The 23,762-nt window shown below is 40.6% G+C and overlaps 1 protein-coding gene and 15 non-coding genes across 16 annotated transcripts; 15 read left to right on the top strand and 1 right to left on the bottom strand.

Moving 5' to 3' along the window:
* Positions 1-940: 940 nt before the first annotated feature.
* Positions 941-1,012, top strand: trnac-gca (transfer RNA cysteine (anticodon GCA)). Its single transcript has one exon. It is a non-coding gene; the product is annotated as a tRNA-Cys (tRNA).
* Positions 1,013-3,334: 2,322 nt separating this feature from the next.
* Positions 3,335-3,406, top strand: trnac-gca (transfer RNA cysteine (anticodon GCA)). The gene has a single exon. It is a non-coding gene; the product is annotated as a tRNA-Cys (tRNA).
* Positions 3,407-3,881: 475 nt separating this feature from the next.
* On the top strand, positions 3,882-3,953 carry trnac-gca (transfer RNA cysteine (anticodon GCA)). Its single transcript has one exon. It is a non-coding gene; the product is annotated as a tRNA-Cys (tRNA).
* Positions 3,954-5,669: 1,716 nt separating this feature from the next.
* Positions 5,670-5,741, top strand: trnac-gca (transfer RNA cysteine (anticodon GCA)). The gene has a single exon. It is a non-coding gene; the product is annotated as a tRNA-Cys (tRNA).
* Positions 5,742-6,572: 831 nt separating this feature from the next.
* Positions 6,573-6,644, top strand: trnac-gca (transfer RNA cysteine (anticodon GCA)). The gene has a single exon. It is a non-coding gene; the product is annotated as a tRNA-Cys (tRNA).
* Positions 6,645-7,641: 997 nt separating this feature from the next.
* trnac-gca (transfer RNA cysteine (anticodon GCA)) lies at positions 7,642-7,713 on the top strand. The gene has a single exon. It is a non-coding gene; the product is annotated as a tRNA-Cys (tRNA).
* Positions 7,714-9,079: 1,366 nt separating this feature from the next.
* Positions 9,080-9,151, top strand: trnac-gca (transfer RNA cysteine (anticodon GCA)). The gene has a single exon. It is a non-coding gene; the product is annotated as a tRNA-Cys (tRNA).
* Positions 9,152-9,438: 287 nt separating this feature from the next.
* trnac-gca (transfer RNA cysteine (anticodon GCA)) lies at positions 9,439-9,510 on the top strand. The gene has a single exon. It is a non-coding gene; the product is annotated as a tRNA-Cys (tRNA).
* A 1,886-nt stretch (positions 9,511-11,396) lies between these two features.
* On the top strand, positions 11,397-11,468 carry trnac-gca (transfer RNA cysteine (anticodon GCA)). Its single transcript has one exon. It is a non-coding gene; the product is annotated as a tRNA-Cys (tRNA).
* Positions 11,469-11,755: 287 nt separating this feature from the next.
* trnac-gca (transfer RNA cysteine (anticodon GCA)) lies at positions 11,756-11,827 on the top strand. The gene has a single exon. It is a non-coding gene; the product is annotated as a tRNA-Cys (tRNA).
* Positions 11,828-12,465: 638 nt separating this feature from the next.
* Positions 12,466-12,537, top strand: trnac-gca (transfer RNA cysteine (anticodon GCA)). The gene has a single exon. It is a non-coding gene; the product is annotated as a tRNA-Cys (tRNA).
* A 1,179-nt stretch (positions 12,538-13,716) lies between these two features.
* On the top strand, positions 13,717-13,788 carry trnac-gca (transfer RNA cysteine (anticodon GCA)). Its single transcript has one exon. It is a non-coding gene; the product is annotated as a tRNA-Cys (tRNA).
* Positions 13,789-14,793: 1,005 nt separating this feature from the next.
* trnac-gca (transfer RNA cysteine (anticodon GCA)) lies at positions 14,794-14,865 on the top strand. Its single transcript has one exon. It is a non-coding gene; the product is annotated as a tRNA-Cys (tRNA).
* Positions 14,866-15,342: 477 nt separating this feature from the next.
* On the top strand, positions 15,343-15,414 carry trnac-gca (transfer RNA cysteine (anticodon GCA)). The gene has a single exon. It is a non-coding gene; the product is annotated as a tRNA-Cys (tRNA).
* A 1,005-nt stretch (positions 15,415-16,419) lies between these two features.
* On the top strand, positions 16,420-16,491 carry trnac-gca (transfer RNA cysteine (anticodon GCA)). Its single transcript has one exon. It is a non-coding gene; the product is annotated as a tRNA-Cys (tRNA).
* A 3,188-nt stretch (positions 16,492-19,679) lies between these two features.
* LOC133639909 (uncharacterized) lies at positions 19,680-23,093 on the bottom strand. The gene is made up of 6 exons (XM_062033598.1): positions 23,007-23,093; positions 21,420-21,642; positions 20,989-21,165; positions 20,165-20,218; positions 19,994-20,118; positions 19,680-19,778 (listed from the first exon to the last, which is right to left on the bottom strand). Exons 1-6 carry the CDS (start codon positions 23,088-23,090, stop codon positions 19,680-19,682), a joined length of 762 nt encoding a protein of 253 aa, XP_061889582.1. The 5' UTR covers positions 23,091-23,093.
* Between the last annotated feature and the right edge of the window lie 669 nt (positions 23,094-23,762).

Below are 23,762 nucleotides of genomic sequence, written 5' to 3'. Positions count from 1 at the left end.
CCATGTTTTATACCCAAATTGTGTTATGTCTAATTGAATTATTATCTTTATCAGGGGGTGTAGCTCAATGGAGGACCCTTTGACTGCAGATCAAGAGGTCCCTAGTTCAACTTTGGACCCTCTTCAGGATCCACCACTTTTTCAGAGTTTTAAAATTTTTATTGAGCAATTTTTTAAACCCCAAGCATATTTTGTACAAACAAATTTGCAACATTGCTAGGTGGTGTAGCTCATTGGTAGAGCATTTGACTGCAGATCAAGAAGTCCTGAGTTCAGCTCTGGGCGCCACCCCCTAATCAGAATCCCCTACTTCTTCTGAGCATTTTTTGTTCTTCTACTTTTTTTTTGAGCAATGTTTTAAAACTAAAAAGTGTTTTTATAATATAATCAACATACTTAAAAGGGGGTGTAGCTCAGTGGTAGAGCATTTGACTGCAGATCAACAGGTCCCCAGTTCAACTCTGGGTGCCCCCTCATCAGGTTCCTTCACCTTCTGTGAACAAAGACGGAACTTATATGACTCTCATTAGCGTTGTGCAAAACCACAAATGCTATTTGTACAATTGAACACATTTGTAATATCAGACAGGTGTGTTGCTCACTGGTAGAACATTTGACTGCAGAACAAGAAGTGTCCACTTCAAATGTCGTTAGTTTTCCTCTTTACCTTTTGTGGTCGATTCCAATATATACATGTTTTAATGAGCAATGTTCAAAACCTAAAACATAATTTGTACGATGAAACAAGGTTTTTGGACAGGGTTTGCAGCTCACTGGTAGAGCATTTGACTGCAGGTAAAAAGGTCCCCAATTCAACTCTAGGCACCCCCTCATCAGAGTGCTCCACTTTTTCCGATGGTTTCCTGAGCTTCTCCAATTTTATTGAGCCATGTTTTATACGCAAATCGTGTGATGTAAAATTGAATTACTATGTTTAACAGGGGGTGTAGCTCAGTGGTAGAGCATTTGACTGCAGATCAAGAGGTCCCCAGTTCAACTCTGGGCGCCCCCTCATCAGGTTCCTCCACTTCCTTTGAACAAAGTATCAACTTGTACAACTCTCTTTAGGGTTGTTCAAAATCACAAATGCCATTTGTACAATTAAACACATTTGTAATATCGGACAGGCGTGTTGCTCAGTGGTGGATCGTTTGACTGCCGAACAAGAAGTCTCTACTTCATTTCTGGTTACTCTCATAAGTTTTCCTTTTGTCCTTTTGTGGTCAATACCAATACATACAAGTTTTAAAAAGCAATCTTCAAAACCTAAAACATATTTTGTATGATGAAACAAGGTTTTTGGATTGTGTTTGCAGCTCACTGGTAGAGCATTTCACTACAAAAAAAAAGGTCCCCAATTCAACTCTGGCGCCCCCTCATCTGAGTGCTCCACTTTTTCCGATGGTTTCCTGAGCTTCTCCAATTTTATTGAGCCATGTTTTATACGCAAATCGTGTTATGTCTGATTGAATTTACATCTTTATCAGGGGGTGTAGCTCAGTGGAGGACCCTTTGACTGCAGATCAAGAGGTCCCTAGTTCAACTCTGGACCCTCTTCAGCATCCACCACTTTTTCTGAGCTTTAAAAATATTCTTCTATTTTTGAAACCCCAAGCATATTTTGTACGAACAAATTTGCAACATTGCCAGGTGGTGTAGCTCATTGGTAGAGCATTTGACTGCAGATCAAGAAGTCCCGAGTTCAGCTCCGGGCCCCACCCCCTAATCAGAGTCCCTTACTTCTTCTGAGTTTTTTTTGTTCTTCTACAATTTTCTTGAGCAATGTTTTAAACCCCAAAAGTGTTTTACAATAGAATCAACATACACAAAAGGGGGTGTAGCTCAGTGGTAGAGCATTTGACTGCAGATCAACAGGTCCCCAGTTCAACTCTGGGTGCCCCCTCAACAGGTTCCTTCACCTTCTGTGAACAAAGTCTCAACTTATATGACTCTCATTAGCGTTGTGCAAAACCACAAATGCTATTTGTACAATTGAACACATTTGTAATATCAGACAGGTGTTTTGCTCACTGGTAGAACATTTGACTGCAGAACAGGAAGTGTCCACTTCAAATGTCGTTAGTTTTATAAGTTTTCCTCTTTACCTTTTGTGGTCAATTCCAATATATACATGTTTTAATGAGCAATGTTCAAAACCTAAAACATAATTTGTACGATGAAACAAGATTTTTGGACAGGGTTTGCAGCTCACTGGTAGAGAATTTGACTGCAGGTAAAAAGGTCCCCAATTCAACTCTGGGCGCCCCCTCATCAGAGTGCTCCACTTTTTCCGATGGTTTCCTGAGCTTCTCCAATTTTATTGAGCCGTGTTTTATACGCAAATCGTGTTATGTATAATTGAATTACTCTGCTTAACAGGAGGTGTAGCTCGGTGGTTGAGCATTTGACTGCAGATCAAGAGGTCCCCAGTTCAACTCTCGGAGCCCCCTCCACTTTTTACGATGGTTTCCTGAGCTTCTCCAATCTTATTGAGCCATGTTTTATATGCAAATTGTGTTATATCGAATTGAATTATTATCTTTATCAGGGGGTGTAGCTCAGTGGAGGACCCTTTGACTGCAGATCAAGAGGTCCCTTGTTCAACCTTGGACCCTCTTCAGGATCCACCACTTTTTCTGAGCTTTAAAAACATTCTTGAGCAGATTTTGAAACCCCAAGCATATTTTGTCCTAAAAATTTGCAACATTGCCAGGTGGTGTGGCTCATTGGTAGAGCATTTGACTGTAGACCAAGAAGTCCTGCGTTCAGCTCTGGGTGCCACCCCCTAATCAGAGTCCCCTACTTCTTCTGAGCATTTTTTGTTCTTCTACAATTTTCTTGAGCAATGTTTTAAACCCAAAAGGTCCCTAGTTCAACTCTGGCCCCTCTTCAGGATCTACCAATTTTTCTGAGCTTTAAAAATTTTCTTGAGCAATTTTTTAAACCCCAAGTATGTTTTCTACAGACAAATCTGCAACATTGCCAGGTGGTGTAGCTCATTGGTAGAGCATTTCACTGCAGAACAAGAAGTGTCCACTTCAAATGTAGTTAGTTTTATAAGTTTTCCTCTTTACATTTTGTGGTCAATTCCAATATATACACGTTTTAATGAGCAATGTTCAAAACCTAAAACATATTTTGTATATGATGAAACAAGGTTTTTGGACAGGGTAGAGCATTTGACTGCAGGTAAAAAGGTCACCAATTCAACTCTGGGCGCCCCCTCATCAGAGTGCTCCACTTTTTCCGATGGTTTCCTGAGCTTCACCAATTTTATTGAGCCGTGTTTTATACGCAAATCGTGTTATGTATAATTTAATTACTATGCTTAACAGGGGGTGTAGCTCAGTGGTAGAGCATTTGGCTGCAGATCAAGAGGTCCCCAGTTCAACTCTGGGTGCCCCCTCATCAGGTTCCTTCGCCCTCTGTGAACAAAGTCTCAACTTATACGACTCTCATTAGTGTTGTGCAAAACCACAAATGCTGTTTGTACAATTGAACACATTTGTAATATCAGACAGGTGTGTTGCTCACTGGTAGAACATTTCACTGCAGAACAAGAAGTGTCCACTTCAAATGTACTTAGTTTTATAAGTTTTCCTCTTTACCTTTTGTGGTCAATTCCAATATATACACATTTTAATAAGCAATGTTCAATACCTAAAACATAATTTGTACGATGAAACAAGGTTTTTGGACAGGGTTTGCAGCTCACTGGTAGAACATTTGACTGCAGGTAAAAAGGTCCCCAATTCAACTCTAGGCGCCCTCTCATCAGAGTGCTCCACTTTTTCCGATGGTTTCCTGAGCTTCTCCAATTTTATTGAGCCATGTTTTATACGCAAATCGTGTTATGTAAAATTGAATTACTATGTTTAACAGGGGGTGTAGCTCAGTGGTAGAGCATTTGACTGCAGATCAAGAGGTCCCCAGTTCAACTCTGGGCACCCCCTCATCAGGTTCCTCCACTTCCTTTGAACAAAGTATCAACTCTTTTTAGTGTTGTTCAAAATCACAAATGCCATTTGTACAATTAAACAAATTTGTAATATCGGACAGGCGTGTTGCTCAGTGGTGGATCGTTTGACTGCCGAACAAGAAGTCTCTACTTCATTTCTGGTTACTCTCATAAGTTTTCCTTTTGTCCTTTTGTGGTCGATACCAATACATACAAGTTTTAAAAAGCAATGTTCAAAACCTAAAACATATTTTGTATGATGAAACAAGGTTTTTGGATTGTGTTTGCAGCTCACTGGTAGAGCATTTCACTACGGATAAAAAGGTCCCCAATTCAACTCTGGCGCCCCCTCATCTGAGTGCTCCACTTTTTCCGATGGTTTCCTGAGCTTCTCCAATTTTATTGAGCCATGTTTTATACGCAAATCGTGTTATGTCTAATTGAATTTATATCTTTATCAGGGGGTGTAGCTCAGTGGAGGACCCTTTAACTGCAGATCAAGAGGTCCCTAGTTCAACTCTGGACCCTCTTCAGGATCCACCACTTTTTCTGAGCTTTAAAAATATTCTTCTATTTTTGAAACCCCAAGCATATTTTGTACAAACAAATTTGCAACATTGCCAGGTGGTGTAGCTCATTGGTAGAGCATTTGACTGCAGATCAAGAAGTCCTGAGTTCATCTCTGGGCCCCACCCCCTAATCAGAGTCCCTTACTTCTTCTGAGCATTTTTTGTTCTTCTACAATTTTCTTGAGCAATGTTTTAAACCCAAAAAGTGTTTTACAATAGAATCAACATACACAAAAGGGGGCGTAGCTCAGTGGTAGAGCATTTGACAGCAGATCAACAGGTCCCCAGTTCAACTCTGGGTGCCCCCTCAACAGGTTCCTTCACCTTCTGTGAACAAAGTCTCAACTTATACGACTCTCATTAGCGTTGTGCAAAACCACAAATGCTATTTGTACAATTGAACACATTTGTAATATCAGACAGGTGTGTTGCTCACTGGTAGAACATTTGACTGCAGAACAAGAAGTGTCCACTTCAAATGTCGTTAGTTTTATAAGTTTTCCTCTTTACCTTTTGTGGTCAATTCCAATATATACACGTTTTAATGAGCAATGTTCAAAACCTAAAACATATTTTGTACGATGAAACAAGGTTTTTGGACAGTGTTTGCAGCTCACTGGTAGAGCATTTGACTGCAGGTAAAAAGGTCCCCAATTGAACTATGGGCGCCCCCTCATCAGAGTGCTCCACTTTTTCCGATGGTTTCCTGAGCTTTTCCAATTTTATTGAGCCGTGTTTTCTACGCAAATCGTGTTATGTATAATTGCATTACTATGCTTGACAGGGGGTGTAGCTCAGTGATAGAGCATTTGACTGCAGATCAAGAGGTCCCCAGTTCAACTCTGGGTGCCCCCTCTTTAGGGTCCACCACTTTTTCTGAGCTTTAAAAAATAATAATTCTTGAGCAATTTTTTAAACCCCAAGCATGTTTTCTACAGACAAATCTGCAACATTGCCAGGTGGTGTAGCTCATTGGTAGAGCATTTCACTACAGATCAAGAAGTCCTTTCTCCAGCTCTGGGTGCCACCCCCTAATCAGAGTCCTCTACTTCTTCCAAGTGTTTTCTAATTTTATACAAATTTCTTGAGAAATGTTTTAAACCCAAAAAGTGTTTTGTATAATGTAATCAACATACTTAAAAGGGGGTGTAGCTCAGTGGTAGAGCATTTGACTGCAGATCAAGAGGTCCCCAGTTCAACTCTGGGTGCCCCCTCATCAGGTTCCTCTACTCCCTTTGAACAAAGTCTCAACTTGTACAACTCATTTTAGTGTTGTTCAAAATCACAAATGCCATTTGTACAATTAAACAAATTTGTAATATCGGATAGGCGTGTTGCTCAGTGGTGGAGCGTTTGACTGCGGGTAAGAAGGTCCCCAGTTCAAATCTGGGCGCCCCCTCATCAGAGTCCTACACTTTTTCCCCTCATCAGACTCTCATTAGCGTTGTGCAAAACCACAAATGCTATTTGTACAATTGAACACATTTGTAATATCAGACAGGTGTGTTGCTCACTGGTAGAACATTTGACTGCAGAACAAGAAGTGTCCACTTCAAATGTCGTTAGTTTTATAATTTTTCCTTTTTACCTTTTGTGGTCAATTCCAATATATACATGTTTTAATGAGCAATGTTCAAAACCTAAAACATAATTTGTACGATGAAACAAGATTTTTGGACAGTGTTTGCAGCTCACTGGTAGAGCATTTGACTGCAGGTAAAAAGGTCCCCAATTCAACTCTGGGCGCCCCCTCATCAGAGTGCTCCACTTTTTCCGATGGTTTCCTGAGCTTCTCCAATTTTATTGAGCCGTGTTTTATACGCAAATCGTGTTATGTATAATTGAATTACTCTGCTTAACAGGAGGTGTAGCTCAGTGGTTAAGCATTTGACTGCAGATCAAGAAGTCCTGACTCCAGCTCTGGGTGCCACCCCCTAATCAGAGTCCTCTACTTCTTCCGAGTGTTTTCGGATTTTCTACAAATTACTTGAGCAATGTTTTAAACCCAAAAAGTGCTTTGTATAATGGAATCAGCTTACTTAACAGGGGGTGTAGCTCAGTGGTAGAGCATTTGACTGCAGATCAAGAGGTCCCCAGTTCAACTCTGGGTGCCCCCTCATCAGGATCCTCCACTTTTTCCGATGGTTTCCTGAGCTTCTCCAATCTTATTGAGCCATGTTTTATACCCAAATTGTGTTATGTCTAATTGAATTACTATCTTTATCAGGGGGTGTAGCTCAGTGGAGGACCCTTTGAATGCAGATCAAGAGGTCCCTAGTTCAACTCTGGACCCTCTTCAGGATCCACCACTTTTTCTGAGTTTTAAAAATTTTCTTGAGCAATTTTTTAAACCCCAAGCATATTTTGTACAAACAAATTTGCAACATTGCTAGGTGGTGTAGCTCATTGGTAGAGCATTTGACTGCAGATCAAGAAGTCCCGAGTTCAGCTCTGGGCGCCACCCCCTAATCAGAATCCCCTACTTCTTCTGAGCATTTTTTGTTTTTCTACCTTTTTTTTTTAACAATGTTTTAAAACCAAAAAGTGTTTTTATAATAGAATCAACATACTTAAAAGGGGGTGTAGCTCAGTGGTAGAGCATTTGACTGCAGATCAACAGGTCCCCAGTTCAACTCTGGGTGCCCCCTCATCAGGTTCCTTCACCTTCTGTGAACAAAGACTCAACTTATATGACTCTCATTAGCGTTGTGCAAAACCACAAATGCTATTTGTACAATTGAACACATTTGTAATATCAGACAGGTGTGTTGCTCACTGGTAGAACATTTGACTGCAGAACAAGAAGTGTCCACTTCAAATGTCGTTAGTTTTCCACTTTACCTTTTGTGGTCGATTCCAATATATACATGTTTTAATGAGCAATGTTCAAAACCTAAAACATAATTTGTACGATGAAACAAGGTTTTTGGACAGGGTTTGCAGCTCACTGGTAGAGCATTTGACTGCAGGTAAAAAGGTCCCCAATTCAACTCTAGGCGCCCCCTCATCAGAGTGCTCCACTTTTTCCGATGGATTCCTGAGCTTCTCCAATTTTATTGAGCCATGTTTTATACGCAAATCGTGTTATGTAAAATTGAATTACTAAGTTTAACAGGGGGTGTAGCTCAGTGGTAGAGCATTTGACTGCAGATCAAGAGGTCCCCAGTTCAACTCTGGGCGCCCCCTCATCAGGTTCCTCCACTACCTTTGAACAAAGTATCAACTTGTACAACTCTTTTTAGGGTTGTTCAAAATCACAAATGCCATTTGTACAATTAAACACATTTGTAGTATCAGACAGGCGTGTTGCTCAGTGGTGGATCGTTTGACTGCCGAACAAGAAGTCTCTACTTCATTTCTGGTTACTCTCATAAGTTTTCCTTTTGTCCTTTTGTGGTCAATACCAATACATACAAGTTTTAAAAAGCAATGTTCAAAACCTAAAACATATTTTGTATGATGAAACAAGGTTTTTGGATTGTGTTTGCAGCTCACTGGTAGAGCATTTCACTACAGATAAAAAGGTCCCCAATTCAACTCTGGCGCCCCCTCATCTGAGTGCTCCACTTTTTCCGATGGTTTCCTGAGCTTCTCCAATTTTATTGAGCCATGTTTTATACGCAAATCGTGTTATGTCTGATTGAATTTGCATCTTTATCAGGGGGTGTAGCTCAGTGGAGGACCCTTTGACTGCAGATCAAGAGGTCCCTAGTTCAACTCTGGACCCTCTTCAGGATCCACCACTTTTTCTGAGCTTTAAAAATATTCTTCTATTTTTGGAACCCCGAGCATATTTTGTACAAACAAATTTGCAACATTGCCAGGTGGTGTAGCTCATTGGTAGAGCATTTGACTGCAGATCAAGAAGTCCCGAGTTCAGCTCTGAGCCCCACCCTCTAATCAGAGTCCCTTACTTCTTCTGAGCATTTTTTGTTCTTCTACAATTTTCTTGAGCAATGTTTTAAACCCAAAAAGTGTTTTACAATAGAATTAACATACACAAAAGGGGGTGTAGCTCAGTGGTAGAGCATTTGACTGCAGATCAACAGGTCTCCAGTTCAACTCTGGGTGCCCCCTCAACAGGTTCCTTCACCTTCTGTGAACAAAGTCTCAACTTATACGACTCTCATTAGCGTTGTGCAAAACCACAAATGCTATTTGTACAATTGAACACATTTGTAATATCAGACAGGTGTGTTGCTCACTGGTAGAACATTTCACTGCAGAACAAGAAGTGTCCACTTCAAATGTAGTTAGTTTTATAAGTTTTCCTCTTTACCTTTTGTGGTCAATTCCAATATATACACGTTTTAATGAGCAATGTTCAAAACCTAAAACATATTTTGTACGATGAAACAAGGTTTTTGGACAGTGTTTGCAGCTCACTGGTAGAGCATTTGACTGCAGGTAAAAAGGTCCCCAATTGAACTATGGGCGCCCCCTCATCAGAGTGCTCCACTTTTTCCGATGGTTTCCTGAGCTTTTCCAATTTTATTGAGCCGTGTTTTATACGCAAATCGTGTTATGTATAATTGAATTACTATGCTTGACAGGGGGTGTAGCTCAGTGGTAGAGCATTTGACTGCAGATCAAGAGGTCCCCAGTTCAACTCTGGGTGCCCCCTCTTTAGGGTCCACCACTTTTTCTGAGCTTTAAAAAATAATAATTATTGAGCAATTTTTTAAACCCCAAGCATGTTTTCTACAGACAAATCTGCAACATTGCCAGGTGGTGTAGCTCATTGGTAGAGCATTTCACTGCAGATCAAGAAGTCCTGACTCCAGCTCTGGGTGCCACCCCCTAATCAGAGTCCTCTACTTCTTCCAAGTGTTTTCTAATTTTATACAAATTACTTGAGCAATGTTTTAAACCCAAAAAGTGCTTTGTATAATGGAATCAGCTTACTTAACAGGGGGTGTAGCTCAGTGGTAGAGCATTTGACTGCAGATCAAGAGGTCCCCAGTTCAACTCTGGGTGCCCCCTCATCAGGTTCCTCCACTTTTTCCGATGGTTTCCTGTGCTTCTCCAATCTTATTGAGCCATGTTTTATACCCAAATTGTGTTATGTCTAATTGAATTACTATCTTTATCAGGGGGTGTAGCTCAGTGGAGGACCCTTTGACTGCAGATCAAGAGGTCCCTAGTTCAACTCTGGACCCTCTTCAGGATCCACCACTTTTTCTGAGTTTTAAAAATGTTCTTGAGCAATTTTTTAAACCCCAAGCATATTTTGTACAAACAAATTTGCAACATTGCTAGGTGGTGTAGCTCATTGGTAGAGCATTTGACTGCAGATCAAGAAGTCCTGAGATCAGCTCTGGGTGCCACCCCCTAATCAGAATCCCCTACTTCTTCTGAGCATTTTTTGTTCTTCTACTTTTTTTTTGAGCAATGTTTTAAAACCAAAAAGTGTTTTTATAATAGAATCAACATACTTAAAAGGGGGTGTAGCTCAGGGGTAGAGCATTTGACTGCAGATCAACAGGTCCCCAGTTCAATTCTGGGTGCCCCCTCATCAGGTTCCTTCACCTTCTGTGAACAAAGACTCAACTTATATGACTCTCATTCGCGTTGTGCAAAACCACAAATGCTATTTGTACAATTGAACACATTTGTAATATTAGACAGGTGTGTTGCTCACTGGTAGAACATTTGACTGCAGAACAAAAAGTGTCCACTTCAAATGTAGTTAGTTTTCCTCTTTACCTTTTGTGGTCAATTCCAATATAAACATGTTTTAATGAGCAATGTTCAAAACCTAAAACATAATTTGTACAATGAAACAAGGTTTTTGGACAGGGTTTGCAGCTCACTGGTAGAGCATTTGACTGCAGGTAAAAAGGTCCCCAATTCAACTCTAGGCGCCCCCTCATCAGAGTGCTCCACTTTTTCCGATGGTTTCCTGAGCTTCTCCAATTTTATTGAGCCATGTTTTATACGCAAATCGTGTTATGTAAAATTGAATTACTATGTTTAACAGGGGGTGTAGCTCAGTGGAGGACCCTTTGACTGCAGATCAAGAGGTCCCTAGTTCAACTCTGGACCCTCTTCAGGATCCACCACTTTTTCTGAGCTTTAAAAATATTCTTCTTTTTTTGAAACCCGAAGCATATTTTGTACAAACAAAATTTGCAACATTGCCAGGTGGTGTAGCTCATTGGTAGAGCATTTGACTGCAGATCAAGAAGTCCCGAGTTCAGCTCTGGGCCCCACCCCCTAATCAGAGTCCCTTACTTCTTCTGAGCATTTTTTGTTCTTCTACAATTTTCTTGAGCAATGTTTTAAACCCAAAAAGTGTTTTACAATAGAATCAATATACACAAAAGGGGGTGTAGCTCAGTGGTAGAGCATTTGACTGCAGATCAACAGGTCCCCAGTTCAACTCTGGGTGCCCCCTCAACAGGTTCCTTCACCTTCTGTGAACAAAGTCTCAACTTATACGACTCTCATTAGCGTTGTGCAAAACCACAAATGCTATTTGTACAATTGAACACATTTGTAATATCAGACAGGTGTGTTGCTCACTGGTAGAACATTTGACTGCAGAACAAGTGTCCACTTCAAATGTAGTTAGTTTTATAAGTTTTCCTCTTTACCTTTTGTGGTCGATTCCAATATATACACGTTTTAATGAGCAATGTTCAAAACCTAAAACATATTTTGTACGATGAAACAAGGTTTTTGGACAGTGTTTGCAGCTTACTGGTAGAGCATTTGACTGCAGGTAAAAAGGTCCCCAATTGAACTATGGGCGCCCCCTCATCAGAGTGCTCCACTTTTTCCGATGGTTTCCTGAGCTTTTCCAATTTTATTGAGCCGTGTTTTATACGCAAATCGTGTTATGTATAATTGCATTACTATGCTTGACAGGGGGTGTAGCTCAGTGGTAGAGCATTTGACTGCAGATCAAGAGGTCCCCAGTTCAACTCTGGGTGCCCCCTCTTTAGGGTCCACCACTTTTTCTGAGCTTTAAAAAAAAATAATTCTTGAGGAATTTTTTAAACCCCAAGCATGTTTTCTACAGACAAATCTGCAACATTGCCAGGTGGTGTAGCTCATTGGTAGAGCATTTCACTGCAGATCAGGAAGTCCTGACTCCAGCTCTGGGTGCCACCCCCTAATCAGAGTCCTCTACTTCTTCCAAGTGTTTTCTAATTTTATACAAATTACTTGAGCAATGTTTTAAACCCAAAAAGTGTTTTGTATAATGTAATCAACATACTTAAAAGGGGGTGTAGCTCAGTGGTAGAGCATTTGACTGCAGATCAAGAGGTCCCCAGTTCAACTCTGGGTGCCCCCTCATCAGGTTCCTCCACTCCCTTTGAACAAAGTCTCAACTTGTACAACTCATTTTAGTGTTGTTCAAAATCACAAATGCCATTTGTACAATTAAACAAATTTGTAATATCGGATAGGCGTGTTGCTCAGTGGTGGAGCGTTTGACTGCGGGTAAGAAGGTCCCCAGTTCAAATCTGGGCGCCCCCTCATCAGAGTCCTACACTTTTTCCCCTCATCAGTCTCTCATTAGCGTTGTGCAAAACCACAAATGCTATTTGTACAATTGAACACATTTGTAATATCAGACAGGTGTGTTGCTCACTGGTAGAACATTTGACTGCAGAACAAGAAGTGTCCACTTCAAATGTAGTTAGTTTTCCTCTTTACCTTTTGTGGTCAATTCCAATATATACATGTTTTAATGAGCAATGTTCAAAACCTAAAACATAATTTGTACGATGAAACAAGGTTTTTGGACAGGGTTTGCAGCTCACTGGTAGAGCATTTGACTGCAGGTAAAAAGGTCCCCAATTCAACTCTAGGCGCCCCCTCATCAGAGTGCTCCACTTTTTCCGATCGTTTCCTGAGCTTCTCCAATTTTATTGAGCCATGTTTTATACGCAAATCGTGTTATGTAAAATTGAATTACTATGTTTAACAGGGGGTGTAGCTCAGTGGTAGAGCATTTGACTGCAGATCAAGAGGTCCCCAGTTCAACTCTGGGCGCCCCCTCATCAGGTTCCTCCACTTCCTTTGAACAAAGTATCAACTTGTACAGCTCTTTTTAGTGTTGTTCAAAATCACAAATGCCATTTGTACAATTAAACAAATTTGTAATATCGGACAGGCGTGTTGCTCAGTGGTGGATCGTTTGACTGCCGAACAAGAAGTCTCTACTTCATTTCTGGTTACTCTCATAAGTTTTCCTTTTGTCCTTTTGTGGTCGATACCAATACATACAAGTTTTAAAAAGCAATGTTCAAAACCTAAAACATATTTTGTATGATGAAACAAGGTTTTTGGATTGTGTTTGCAGCTCACTGGTAGAGCATTTCACTACCGATAAAAAGGTCCCCAATTCAACTCTGGCGCCCCCTCATCTGAGTGCTCTACTTTTTCCGATGGTTTCCTGAGCTTCTCCAATTTTATTGAGCCATGTTTTATACGCAAATCGTGTTATGTCTAATTGAATTTATATCTTTATCAAGGGGTGTAGCTCAGTGGAGGACCCTTTAACTGCAGATCAAGAGGTCCCTAGTTCAACTCTGGACCCTCTTCAGGATCCACCACTTTTTCTGAGATTTAAAAATATTCTTCTATTTTTGAAACCCCAAGCATATTTAGTACAAACAAATTTGCAACATTGCCAGGTGGTGTAGCTCATTGGTAGAGCATTTGACTGCAGATCAAGAAGTCCTGAGTTCAGCTCTGGGCCCCATCCCCTAATCAGAGTCCCTTACTTCTTCTGAGCATTTTTTTGTTCTTCTACAATTTTCTTGAGCAATGTTTTAAACCCAAAAAGTGTTTTACAATAGAATCAACATACACAAAAGGGGGTGTAGCTCAGTGGTAGAGCATTTGACTGCAGATCAACAGGTCCCCAGTTCAACTCTGGGTGCCCCCTCTTTAGGGTCCACCACTTTTTCTGAGCTTTAAAAAAAAATATTTCTTGAGCAATTTTTTAAACCCCAAGCATGTTTTCTACAGACACATCTGCAACATTGCCAGGTGGTGTAGCTCATTGGTAGAGCATTTCACTGCAGATCAAGAAGTCCTGACTCCAGCTCTGGGTGCCACCCCCTAATCAGAGTCCTCTACTTCTTCCAAGTGTTTTCTAATTTTATACAAATTACTTGAGCAGTGTTTTAAACCCAAAAAGTGTTTTGTATTATGTAATCAACATACTTAAAAGGGGGTGTAGCTCAGTGGTAGAGCATTTGACTGCAGATCAAGAGGTCCCCAGTTCAACTCTGGGTGCCCCCTCATCAGGTTCCTCCACTCCCTTTGAACAAAGTCTCAACTTGTACAACTCATTTTAGTGTTGTTCAAAATCACAAATGCCATTTGTACAATTAAACAAATTTGTAATATCGGATAGGCGTGTTGCTCAGTGGTGGAGCGTTTGACTGCGGGTAAGAAGGTCCCCAGTTCAAATCTGGGCGCCCCCTCATCAGAGTCCTACACTTTTTCCCCTCATCAGACTCTCATTAGCGTTGTGCAAAACCACAAATGCTATTTGTACAATTGAACACATTTGTAATATCAGACAGGTGTGTTGCTCACTGGTAGAACATTTGACTGCAGAACAAGAAGTGTCCACTTCAAATGTCGTTAGTTTTATAATTTTTCCTTTTTACCTTTTGTGGTCAATTCCAATATATACATGTTTTAATGAGCAATGTTCAAAACCTAAAACATAATTTGTACGATGAAACAAGATTTTTGGACAGGGTTTGCAGCTCACTGGTAGAGCATTTGACTGCAGGTAAAAAGGTCCCCAATTCAACTCTGGGCGCCCCCTCATCAGAGTGCTCCACTTTTTCCGATGGTTTCCTGAGCTTCTCCAATTTTATTGAGCCGTGTTTTATACGCAAATCGTGTTATGTATGATTGAATTACTCTGCTTAACAGGAGGTGTAGCTCAGTGGTAGAGCATTTGACCGCAGATCAAGAGGTCCCCAGTTCAACTCTGGGTGTCCCCTCTTCAGGGTCTGCCAATTTTTCTGAGCTTCAAAAAAAATAATTCTTGAGCAATTTTTTATACCCCAAGCATGTTTTCTACAGACAAATCTGCAACATTGCCAGGTGGTGTAGCTCATTGGTAGAGCATTTCACTGCAGATCAAGAAGTCCCGAGTCCAGCTCTGGGTACCACCCCCTAATCAGAGTCCTCTACTTCTTCTGAGTGTTTTCGGATTTTCTACAAATTACTTGAGCAATGTTTTAAACCCAAAAAGTGCGTTGTATAATGGAATCGGCTTACTTAACAGGGGGTGTAGCTCAGTGGTAGAGCATTTGACTGCAGATCAAGAGGTCCCCAGTTCAACTCTGGGTGCCCCCTCATCAGGTTCCTCCATTTCCTTTGAACAAAGTCTCAACTTGTACAACTCTTTTTAGTGTTAATCAAAATCACAAATTCAATTTGTACATTAAACAAATTTGTAATATCGGACAGGCGTGTTGCTCAGTGGTGGAGCGTTTGACTGCGGGTAAAAAGGTCCCCAGTTCAAAGCTGGGCGCCCCCTCATCAGAGTCCTCCACTTTTTCCGATGGTTTCCTGAGCTTCTCCAATCTTATTGAGCCATGTTTTATACCCAAATCGTGTTATGTCTAATTGAATTACTATCTTTATCAGGGGGTGTAGCTCAGTGGAGGACCCTTTGACTGCAGATCAAGAAGTCCTGACTCCAGCTCTGGGTGCCACCCCCTAATCAGAGTCCTCTACTTCTTCCAAGTGTTTTCTAATTTTATACAAATTACTTGAGCAGTGTTTTAAACCCAAAAAGTGTTTTGTATTATGTAATCAACATACTTAAAAGGGGGTGTAGCTCAGTGGTAGAGCATTTGACTGCAGATCAAGAGGTCCCCAGTTCAACTCTGGGTGCCCCCTCATCAGGTTCCTCCACTCCCTTTGAACAAAGTCTCAACTTGTACAACTCATTTTAGTGTTGTTCAAAATCACAAATGCCATTTGTACAATTAAACAAATTTGTAATATCGGATAGGCGTGTTGCTCAGTGGTGGAGCGTTTGACTGCGGGTAAGAAGGTCCCCAGTTCAAATCTGGGCGCCCCCTCATCAGAGTCCTACACTTTTTCCCCTCATCAGACTCTCATTAGCGTTGTGCAAAACCACAAATGCTATTTGTACAATTGAACACATTTGTAATATCAGACAGGTGTGTTGCTCACTGGTAGAACATTTGACTGCAGAACAAGAAGTGTCCACTTCAAATGTCGTTAGTTTTATAATTTTTCCTTTTTACCTTTTGTGGTCAATTCCAATATATACATGTTTTAATGAGCAATGTTCAAAACCTAAAACATAATTTGTACGATGAAACAAGATTTTTGGACAGGGTTTGCAGCTCACTGGTAGAGCATTTGACTGCAGGTAAAAAGGTCCCCAATTCAACTCTGGGCGCCCCCTCATCAGAGTGCTCCACTTTTTCCGATGGTTTCCTGAGCTTCTCCAATTTTATTGAGCCGTGTTTTATACGCAAATCGTGTTATGTATGATTGAATTACTCTGCTTAACAGGAGGTGTAGCTCAGTGGTAGAGCATTTGACCGCAGATCAAGAGGTCCCCAGTTCAACTCTGGGTGTCCCCTCTTCAGGGTCTGCCAATTTTTCTGAGCTTCAAAAAAAATAATTCTTGAGCAATTTTTTATACCCCAAGCATGTTTTCTACAGACAAATCTGCAACATTGCCAGGTGGTGTAGCTCATTGGTAGAGCATTTCACTGCAGATCAAGAAGTCCCGAGTCCAGCTCTGGGTGCCACCCCCTAATCAGAGTCCTCTACTTCTTCTGAGTGTTTTCGGATTTTCTACAAATTACTTGAGCAATGTTTTAAACCCAAAAAGTGCGTTGTATAATGGAATCGGCTTACTTAACAGGGGGTGTAGCTCAGTGGTAGAGCATTTGACTGCAGATCAAGAGGTCCCCAGTTCAACTCTGGGTGCCCCCTCATCAGGTTCCTCCATTTCCTTTGAACAAAGTCTCAACTTGTACAACTCTTTTTAGTGTTAATCAAAATCACAAATTCAATTTGTACATTAAACAAATTTGTAATATCGGACAGGCGTGTTGCTCAGTGGTGGAGCGTTTGACTGCGGGTAAAAAGGTCCCCAGTTCAAAGCTGGGCGCCCCCTCATCAGAGTCCTCCACTTTTTCCGATGGTTTCCTGAGCTTCTCCAATCTTATTGAGCCATGTTTTATACCCAAATCGTGTTATGTCTAATTGAATTACTATCTTTATCAGGGGGTGTAGCTCAGTGGAGGACCCTTTGACTGCAGATCAAGAGGTCCCTAGTTCAACTCTGGACCCTCTTCAGGATCCACCACTTTTTCTGAGTTTTAAAAATTTTCTTGAGCAATTTTTTAAACCCCCAAGCATATTTTGTACAAACAATTTCCCTAATCAGATCCCCTACTTCTTCTGAGCATTTTTTGTTCTTCTACTTTTTTTTTGAGCAATGTTTTAAAACCAAAAAGTGTTTTTATAATAGAATCAACATACTTAAAAGGGGGTGTAGCTCAGTGGTAGAGTATTTGACTGCAGATCAACAGGTCCCCAGTTCAACTCTGGGTGCCCCCTCATCAGGTTCCTTCACCTTCTGTGAACAAAGACGGAACTTATATGACTCTCATTAGCGTTGTGCAAAACCACAAATGCTATTTGTACAATTGAACACATTTGTAATATCAGACAGGTGTGTTGCTCACTGGTAGAACATTTGACTGCAGAACAAGAAGTGTCCACTTCAAATGTAGTTAGTTTTCCTCTTTACCTTTTGTGGTCAATTCCAATATATACATGTTTTAATGAGCAATGTTCAAAACCTAAAACATAATTTGTACGATGAAACAAAGTTTTTGGACAGGGTTTGCAGCTCACTGGTACACTGTAAAAATTTTCACCGTTTAATTACAGTAACCTACTGGCAGCTAATGGTTCCAGTATAATACTGTTTTTCTACAGCACACATACTGTGATTTATCACTACAGTTTATTACTGTAAAAGGTATCACAGTACTGTGCTGTATCAAATATACACTTCACAGCATAATACTGTCATCTGTTTAGCGGCATTACACTGTTATTTTAGTGTATCTACTGTAATATCCATGAACAGTTAATTACAGTAAAATAATTGTAAGCATTATAGACTGAGCTTTACAGTATAATGCCACTAGAAGTTAATGAGTTGAACTTTTAATTTTTCAAAATCAAAACCCCTGCAATCTGCTGGCATAAAAATGACTGGAGAAATGGCCTTGCAAGTTTATGCTTTTATTAACCAATCATTTTAAAACGCATCAAATACATTCAATGTACATTTAGTGCATTCTTCTTATTTTCAGTAAAGCTTTTTAACATTTAGAACATGTCAACTTAATTTCAAACTGGAGACAAATAACTGAACACGAGTCAAGTGTTTAGTTGTCGGCTACATAAAGCCCCACTCAAAGTCTGTGAGATTTTTTATAAGGATGGCTACGTGAGGATTTACAGTTGCTGCCTTTTTCTGTACCAGCTTCCCGGTCTTCTTGGACACCACTTTTCCCTGGCTAGCCTTTGTTCCCCTCTCAGGGTTAACGCCAATGAATCGCCTAAAAAAAGAGAGAAAGCATATTAGATATTCTGTTGTGATTGAAAATTACTTGCAGTCGATACAGAACCCCCCCCACATTGTTAATTTAGGAATATGCACTGCACAAATATTCATATCAATTTTAGGATATATGTGAGCCTATACCATAACCACAGCTGTAGATGAGTGAATGCTCTAAAACCCATTAAGACAAATTCAGAGAGGAAGACAATGCTAAAGCCTCCCCAATCCCTCTCTCTATTTATGTGTTTTCTCTCCATCTACGGGACCGTGTATTTACGCTGTTTCCTGCTTTCACCCATTTAACATATCGTTACCTGCTCATTACCTATCTTCTCTGCATCCTGGGGTCACACTGGTGTTTCCTGCCTTTACCCATTCAACATATCTTTACCTGCACATTACCTACCTTCTCTGCATAGTGTGGTCACGCTGGTGCTTTCTGCCTTTACCCATTCAACATATCTTTACCTGCACATTACCTACCTTCTCTGTATCCTGGAGTCTAGCTGGTGTTCCCTGCCTTTACCCATTCAACATATATTTACCTGCACATTACCTACCTTCCCTGCATCCTGGGATCACACTGGTGCTTCTTTCTTTCACCATACAACATATCTTCACCTGCACATTACCTACCTTGTCTGCATTGCCTCGACCACACCGGCGCTTCCTTCTTTCACCCATTCAACATACCTTCACCCGCACATTACCTACCTTCTCTGCATAGTGGGGTCACGCTGGTGCTTCCTGCCTTTACCCATTCAACATATCTTCACCCGCACATTACCTACTTGCTCTGCATCCTCGGGTCACGCTGGTGCTTCCTGCCATCACCCAGTCAACATATCTTTACCTGCAAATGACCTACTTTTTCTGCATCCTGGGGTCAAACAGGTGCTTCCTTCTTTGACCCAGTCAACATATCTTTAATTGCACATTACCTACCTTCTCTGTATCTTAGAGTCAAACTGGTGCTTCGGTCCCTCATGAGAAGGTCCACAAAGGAACAGAAGAGTCATTGATTTAAGGCACAAAATTGGGGAAATGACAAGTCAAATTCCTGAACAGAGGTGAGAAAAGGGGCAAAATATCCTAACAGTATGAAGAGGATTTACCTTTGAACAAATTCCAATGTCCGAGCCCCTTCCTCTTGGTATTCCAAGTTGAACACATAGTAGGTGGCAAGAAGGGCAGCAAGCCCTGAGATGAAGCTAGGTTGGACGCCTTCGCAGATGACATCACCTTCCATGCTGATCATCCAACGTTTTATTGTGACTTTGTCACCAGCAACTGGTAGTCAAGAAATGCAGTTTATGTTCCTAAACAGTATCCGATATGGGTAACATTTTAAAAGGTATTTGGAATGGCCACCTCACACCCAAGAATATATTGCTCTCTCTTTACTTTGTTTACATCTAGCCTCCTAAGGTGTACTGCTGCAAATCATTACTTTCCAATGTTCGGAATGACAAAAACAACAATGATACAAATACATCTACAGGAGAGCATAGTATACATACGTTTAGGACAAACAGACTTATGTTCTGCACTCCATGAGACACTTACCCAGCAGTATCAGTCGTGGACTGGTCGGGAGGGTCAGTGTCCGCTCCACATCGGCTGCAGTGGCAGACATCTGTAGAAAAAATAGGTCACCATGATGACTTGTGACAAAATATAACATGGCAGTTGGGAGCATAATTTAATTAAAATGTAGGAATACAATATTTCTGCATAATTTGGTGGGTAAGAGATTGAAAAACAATAACAAAAAAACATTGAATTTTAGAATATTTATAATATTAATTTAGATGTTTGTATGCTTTTGTAGCTTAATAGTGCTAAACTTACATCTGCAAGGAGTATCAGTGCATCTCTTCTTTCATCAAAATAGGCCATCAACAGCTGGATGATACGAAGAGTCAACTCCCCATCTTCATCCACAGGAAGGGTAGACTGAGCATTATGGTTCTCAGCTTTAAGACAAACAGACTTAAGTTCTGCGCTCCATGAGACACTTACCCAGCAGTATCAGTCGTGGACTGGTCGGGAGGGTCAGAGTCCGCTCCACATCGGCTGCAGTGGCAGACATCTGTAGAAAAAATAGGTCACCATGATGACTTGTGACAAAATATAACATGGCAGTTGGGAGCATCATTTAATTAAAATGTAAGAATACAATATTTCTGCATTTGTCCAAACCGTCTTTTTGTTCTGAGTGGTTTGGTTGTTCCTTCACGATTGATGTTCTCAATGCGTGTTTTCATTTGAGTGAGGAATGAAGTAAAACCTCCACTAATTATGGCACCTTCTGGTGTCATATCAGCAAAACTACATGGGTACTGCTTAACAATTTTTTGGCAGATTACGAGACACTCACTGCGCGTTGGATTAGCCTCTTACCTTCTCATTTCATCCACAAGGATTCTAATCATTTGGCGTCGCTTGTCAGGAGCAGGTCTCCTGCTGTTGGCGATAGCTGATTGCACTTCAGCAGGCATTTTATCCCATGGGACTTGAAAGGTTTCATGCCATTTACTGGATATTATGGCGGGCTGGCTTACTCCACTCTGAGAACAAAGTTAAGTTAAAGTTAAAGTACCAATGATTGTCACACACACACTAGGTGTGGCGAAATTATTCTCTGCATTTGACCCATCACCCTTGATCACCCACTGGGAGGTGAGAGGAGCAGTGGGGAGCAGCGGTGGCCGTGCCCGGTAATCATTTTTGGTGATTTAACCCCCAATTCCAACCCTTGATGCTGAGTGCCAAGCAGGGAGGTAATGGCTCCCATTTTTATAGTCTTTTGTATGACTCGGCCGGGGTTTGAACTCACAACCTACCGATCTCAGGAGGTGCTGAAGCTGGTAAAGAGCTTGACAAGGGCGAAAAGCCAGCCAGTGAAGATGAAGAGGAGCAAGGCAACGGACTGGAGAACAAAGACAGACTTCCGCCTGCAGACTTTTGATGTACCAAGTCATCTGGCAAGGGGTGGAGATCAAGCACGACTGTTGTAGTTTCTAAAACGCATAGAAATAAAGCAAAATGTATACATCACTAGATTCAAAATTTCTCCCATATGCATGCATGTCAATTCAAACAATTGTTTGGAATACAACTGCATTAAGGCTTTTGGGAGAACTGTAGAATATCTGACAGGTGCAAATCTCTACTCGAATGTATTCATTCTATGTCAAATGAGTGTTATTCTTTCTCAACAATTACTGTAGCTTTAACTAGATGGGAGAACTACAAACACAAGATTGATAGTTACCCATTTTGAATGCCTCCAGAAGTTTCCTTTGCTGGATAACAGGCAAGAGGTCTTTGATCTCATCCTGCTCTACATACTTGAGGTCTGCTTTTGATTCCACACCTGAGCTTTTCAGTGTTGAGATGACCAGTTGTACAATATCCTCAGACAGGTTGGGTAAAGTTCTGAGGATGATGACTTTTATTTCCTCACAGATGGATGACATGAATCTAGAATATAGGGACTGAATGGTGAAGAATTAGTGAGGACACGCCCCGAATAAAATATTCAGGCAGTGGGTAGTAATCGAACAGCTCTGCTTGACTAACAGAGAAGTTATGCATATGTGTATTGTAATAGGCATTAATGTAAGGTTGACCTAACAGCCTGATATACCTCAGTGATAAAATACACTGTTACATTTTTATGAATGACAACCTTTTTAATTTTTCCTACAACAAGGCCATCATCATTACGACCTATAACAACAAACATGTTGCTCTTATATGTTGTCCCTTTCACAGTCACGTGATGACTAATGAGGGTATTTTGAGGATCAAAGTTAAGATTAGATAGATTAGATAGTACTTTATTGATTCCTTCAGGAGAGTTCCCTCAGGAAAATTTAAATTCCAGCAGCAGTGTACAAAATTGTAAAAAGTAAAAAGTAAATAATGGGGGTATAAATGGAGACAAAATAGAACAATATTACAATAGAATAAAAATAAAAAGCAACGATGAGAATAAAAATATAACAGTAAAATAAGAATATAACAAGAGAAACTAGGCAGTAGTGACCATGTTATGAAAAAGTATTTCACTGTTATTGTTATTGAGCAATTGACTGTCTCATCTTTGTATTGTAGTCTTCCACAATAAGTTCAGTTCCCTTCTCTTACCTCAACAGATGGTAGAAACAGGGTCCCAGAACTGGGGGGGTGGTATTTTTTTTTTTTTTGATAAAGAAATACAATCATCATGATTGTATTTCTTTATTCATGTGTGCTTAAGGACTGTATCTCTGTAGACTGTATTGATCTACATTGATATAATAATGTATATATTGTGTGTTTTATGTTGATTTAATAAAAATAAAAACAATTTTTTTCTTTTCTTGTGCGGCCTGCTACCAATTGGTCCGCGGCCCGGTGGTTGGGGACCACTGCCGTATATCATCGCACTTCGCGCTACATGAGACAATATTACAAGTTAAACCTTTTGCACTATACATATCAGTCCTACTCTTGCCATATTTATGGCGACGGCTGTGAGTTTTGAAGGCTGAGAAGTTGGAAAAAACTATTGTGCATTCAGGGAAAGCACACTTAAACGATGCATTAGGCATACAAGCATGTGTCTAACATACGCAAATACATTGCTGCAAGTCGTAGCACAAATGTTGAAAGTTATCATCTTTTTGAGATGACTATGACAGTATGATCACTATGACAAAAATGAAGAAAACTTAGCTAGCTAGCATGCGGCGGTACATGTGGTCAACGATGTCTGTGATGCTCACTGTGACGCTAAGTAATTTCGGACTTTATAAATATATATATAAAGCAATTCAAACAGAAAATGACACATCAAGTTACAAGTGACTCTTACCTTGTTATCAAAAACACACCAGTAGAATGGATTTAGGTGATTGTATAGCTGGAGGTGGCAGCAGGTTATTGCTCGTCCATCCATCGGTACTTGACAACGTCAGAGTTATGATGTGCGGAATGATACGTGAATATTGATAAAAGGAGTGCCAGATCTTTATGCTCTAAAATTGATTTTCAAATCAAAATGTCGATACTTTGATAGTACATGTTTTGAGGTAAAATATCATTAATAGCAACACAATGGGAAGTATTATTTAAATATTGTATAAGTGACACGGTTTAGTGCAGACCTGGGCATTCTGCGGCCCGCGGGCCGCCTCCGGCCCTTTGTGCGTCCCTGTCCGGCCCGCGTGAGGCCAATTATAAATTACAAAATAAATTTGAAAAAGTATCTATGTCGAGTGTGCAATACAACGGTGCTGCTTTTGTTTTGAAAATCGTTATTTGTATTACTTCCGTGTGGACGTATGCGTGATTGTGAGTGAATGTGAACAACTGCAATTACAAAATAAAGTTGAAAAAACATCTATGTCCTGCGCGCAATACAACTGTGCTGCTTTTATTTTGAAAAGTATTATTTATGGGCGTGTGTCCGTGTGTAACCTGCGAGTGAAGGTGCACATGCAGCGACAAGTGATGCACGGTTTACACCCGAGACGCCAAAAAGAGAAAAGTTGATGAGGAATGCCGTGTTTTCAACAAGACATGAACTGCAAAGCAACGTCCCCTCACCTAAGGTGCGTGCCTGCGCAAT

Source organism: Entelurus aequoreus, linkage group LG22 (genome assembly GCF_033978785.1).
Source record: "Entelurus aequoreus isolate RoL-2023_Sb linkage group LG22, RoL_Eaeq_v1.1, whole genome shotgun sequence".
NCBI lineage: Eukaryota > Metazoa > Chordata > Actinopteri > Syngnathiformes > Syngnathidae > Entelurus > Entelurus aequoreus.
The sequence above is the reverse complement of the archived record's forward strand: the minus strand, read 5'-3'. Positions and strand labels throughout refer to the sequence as shown.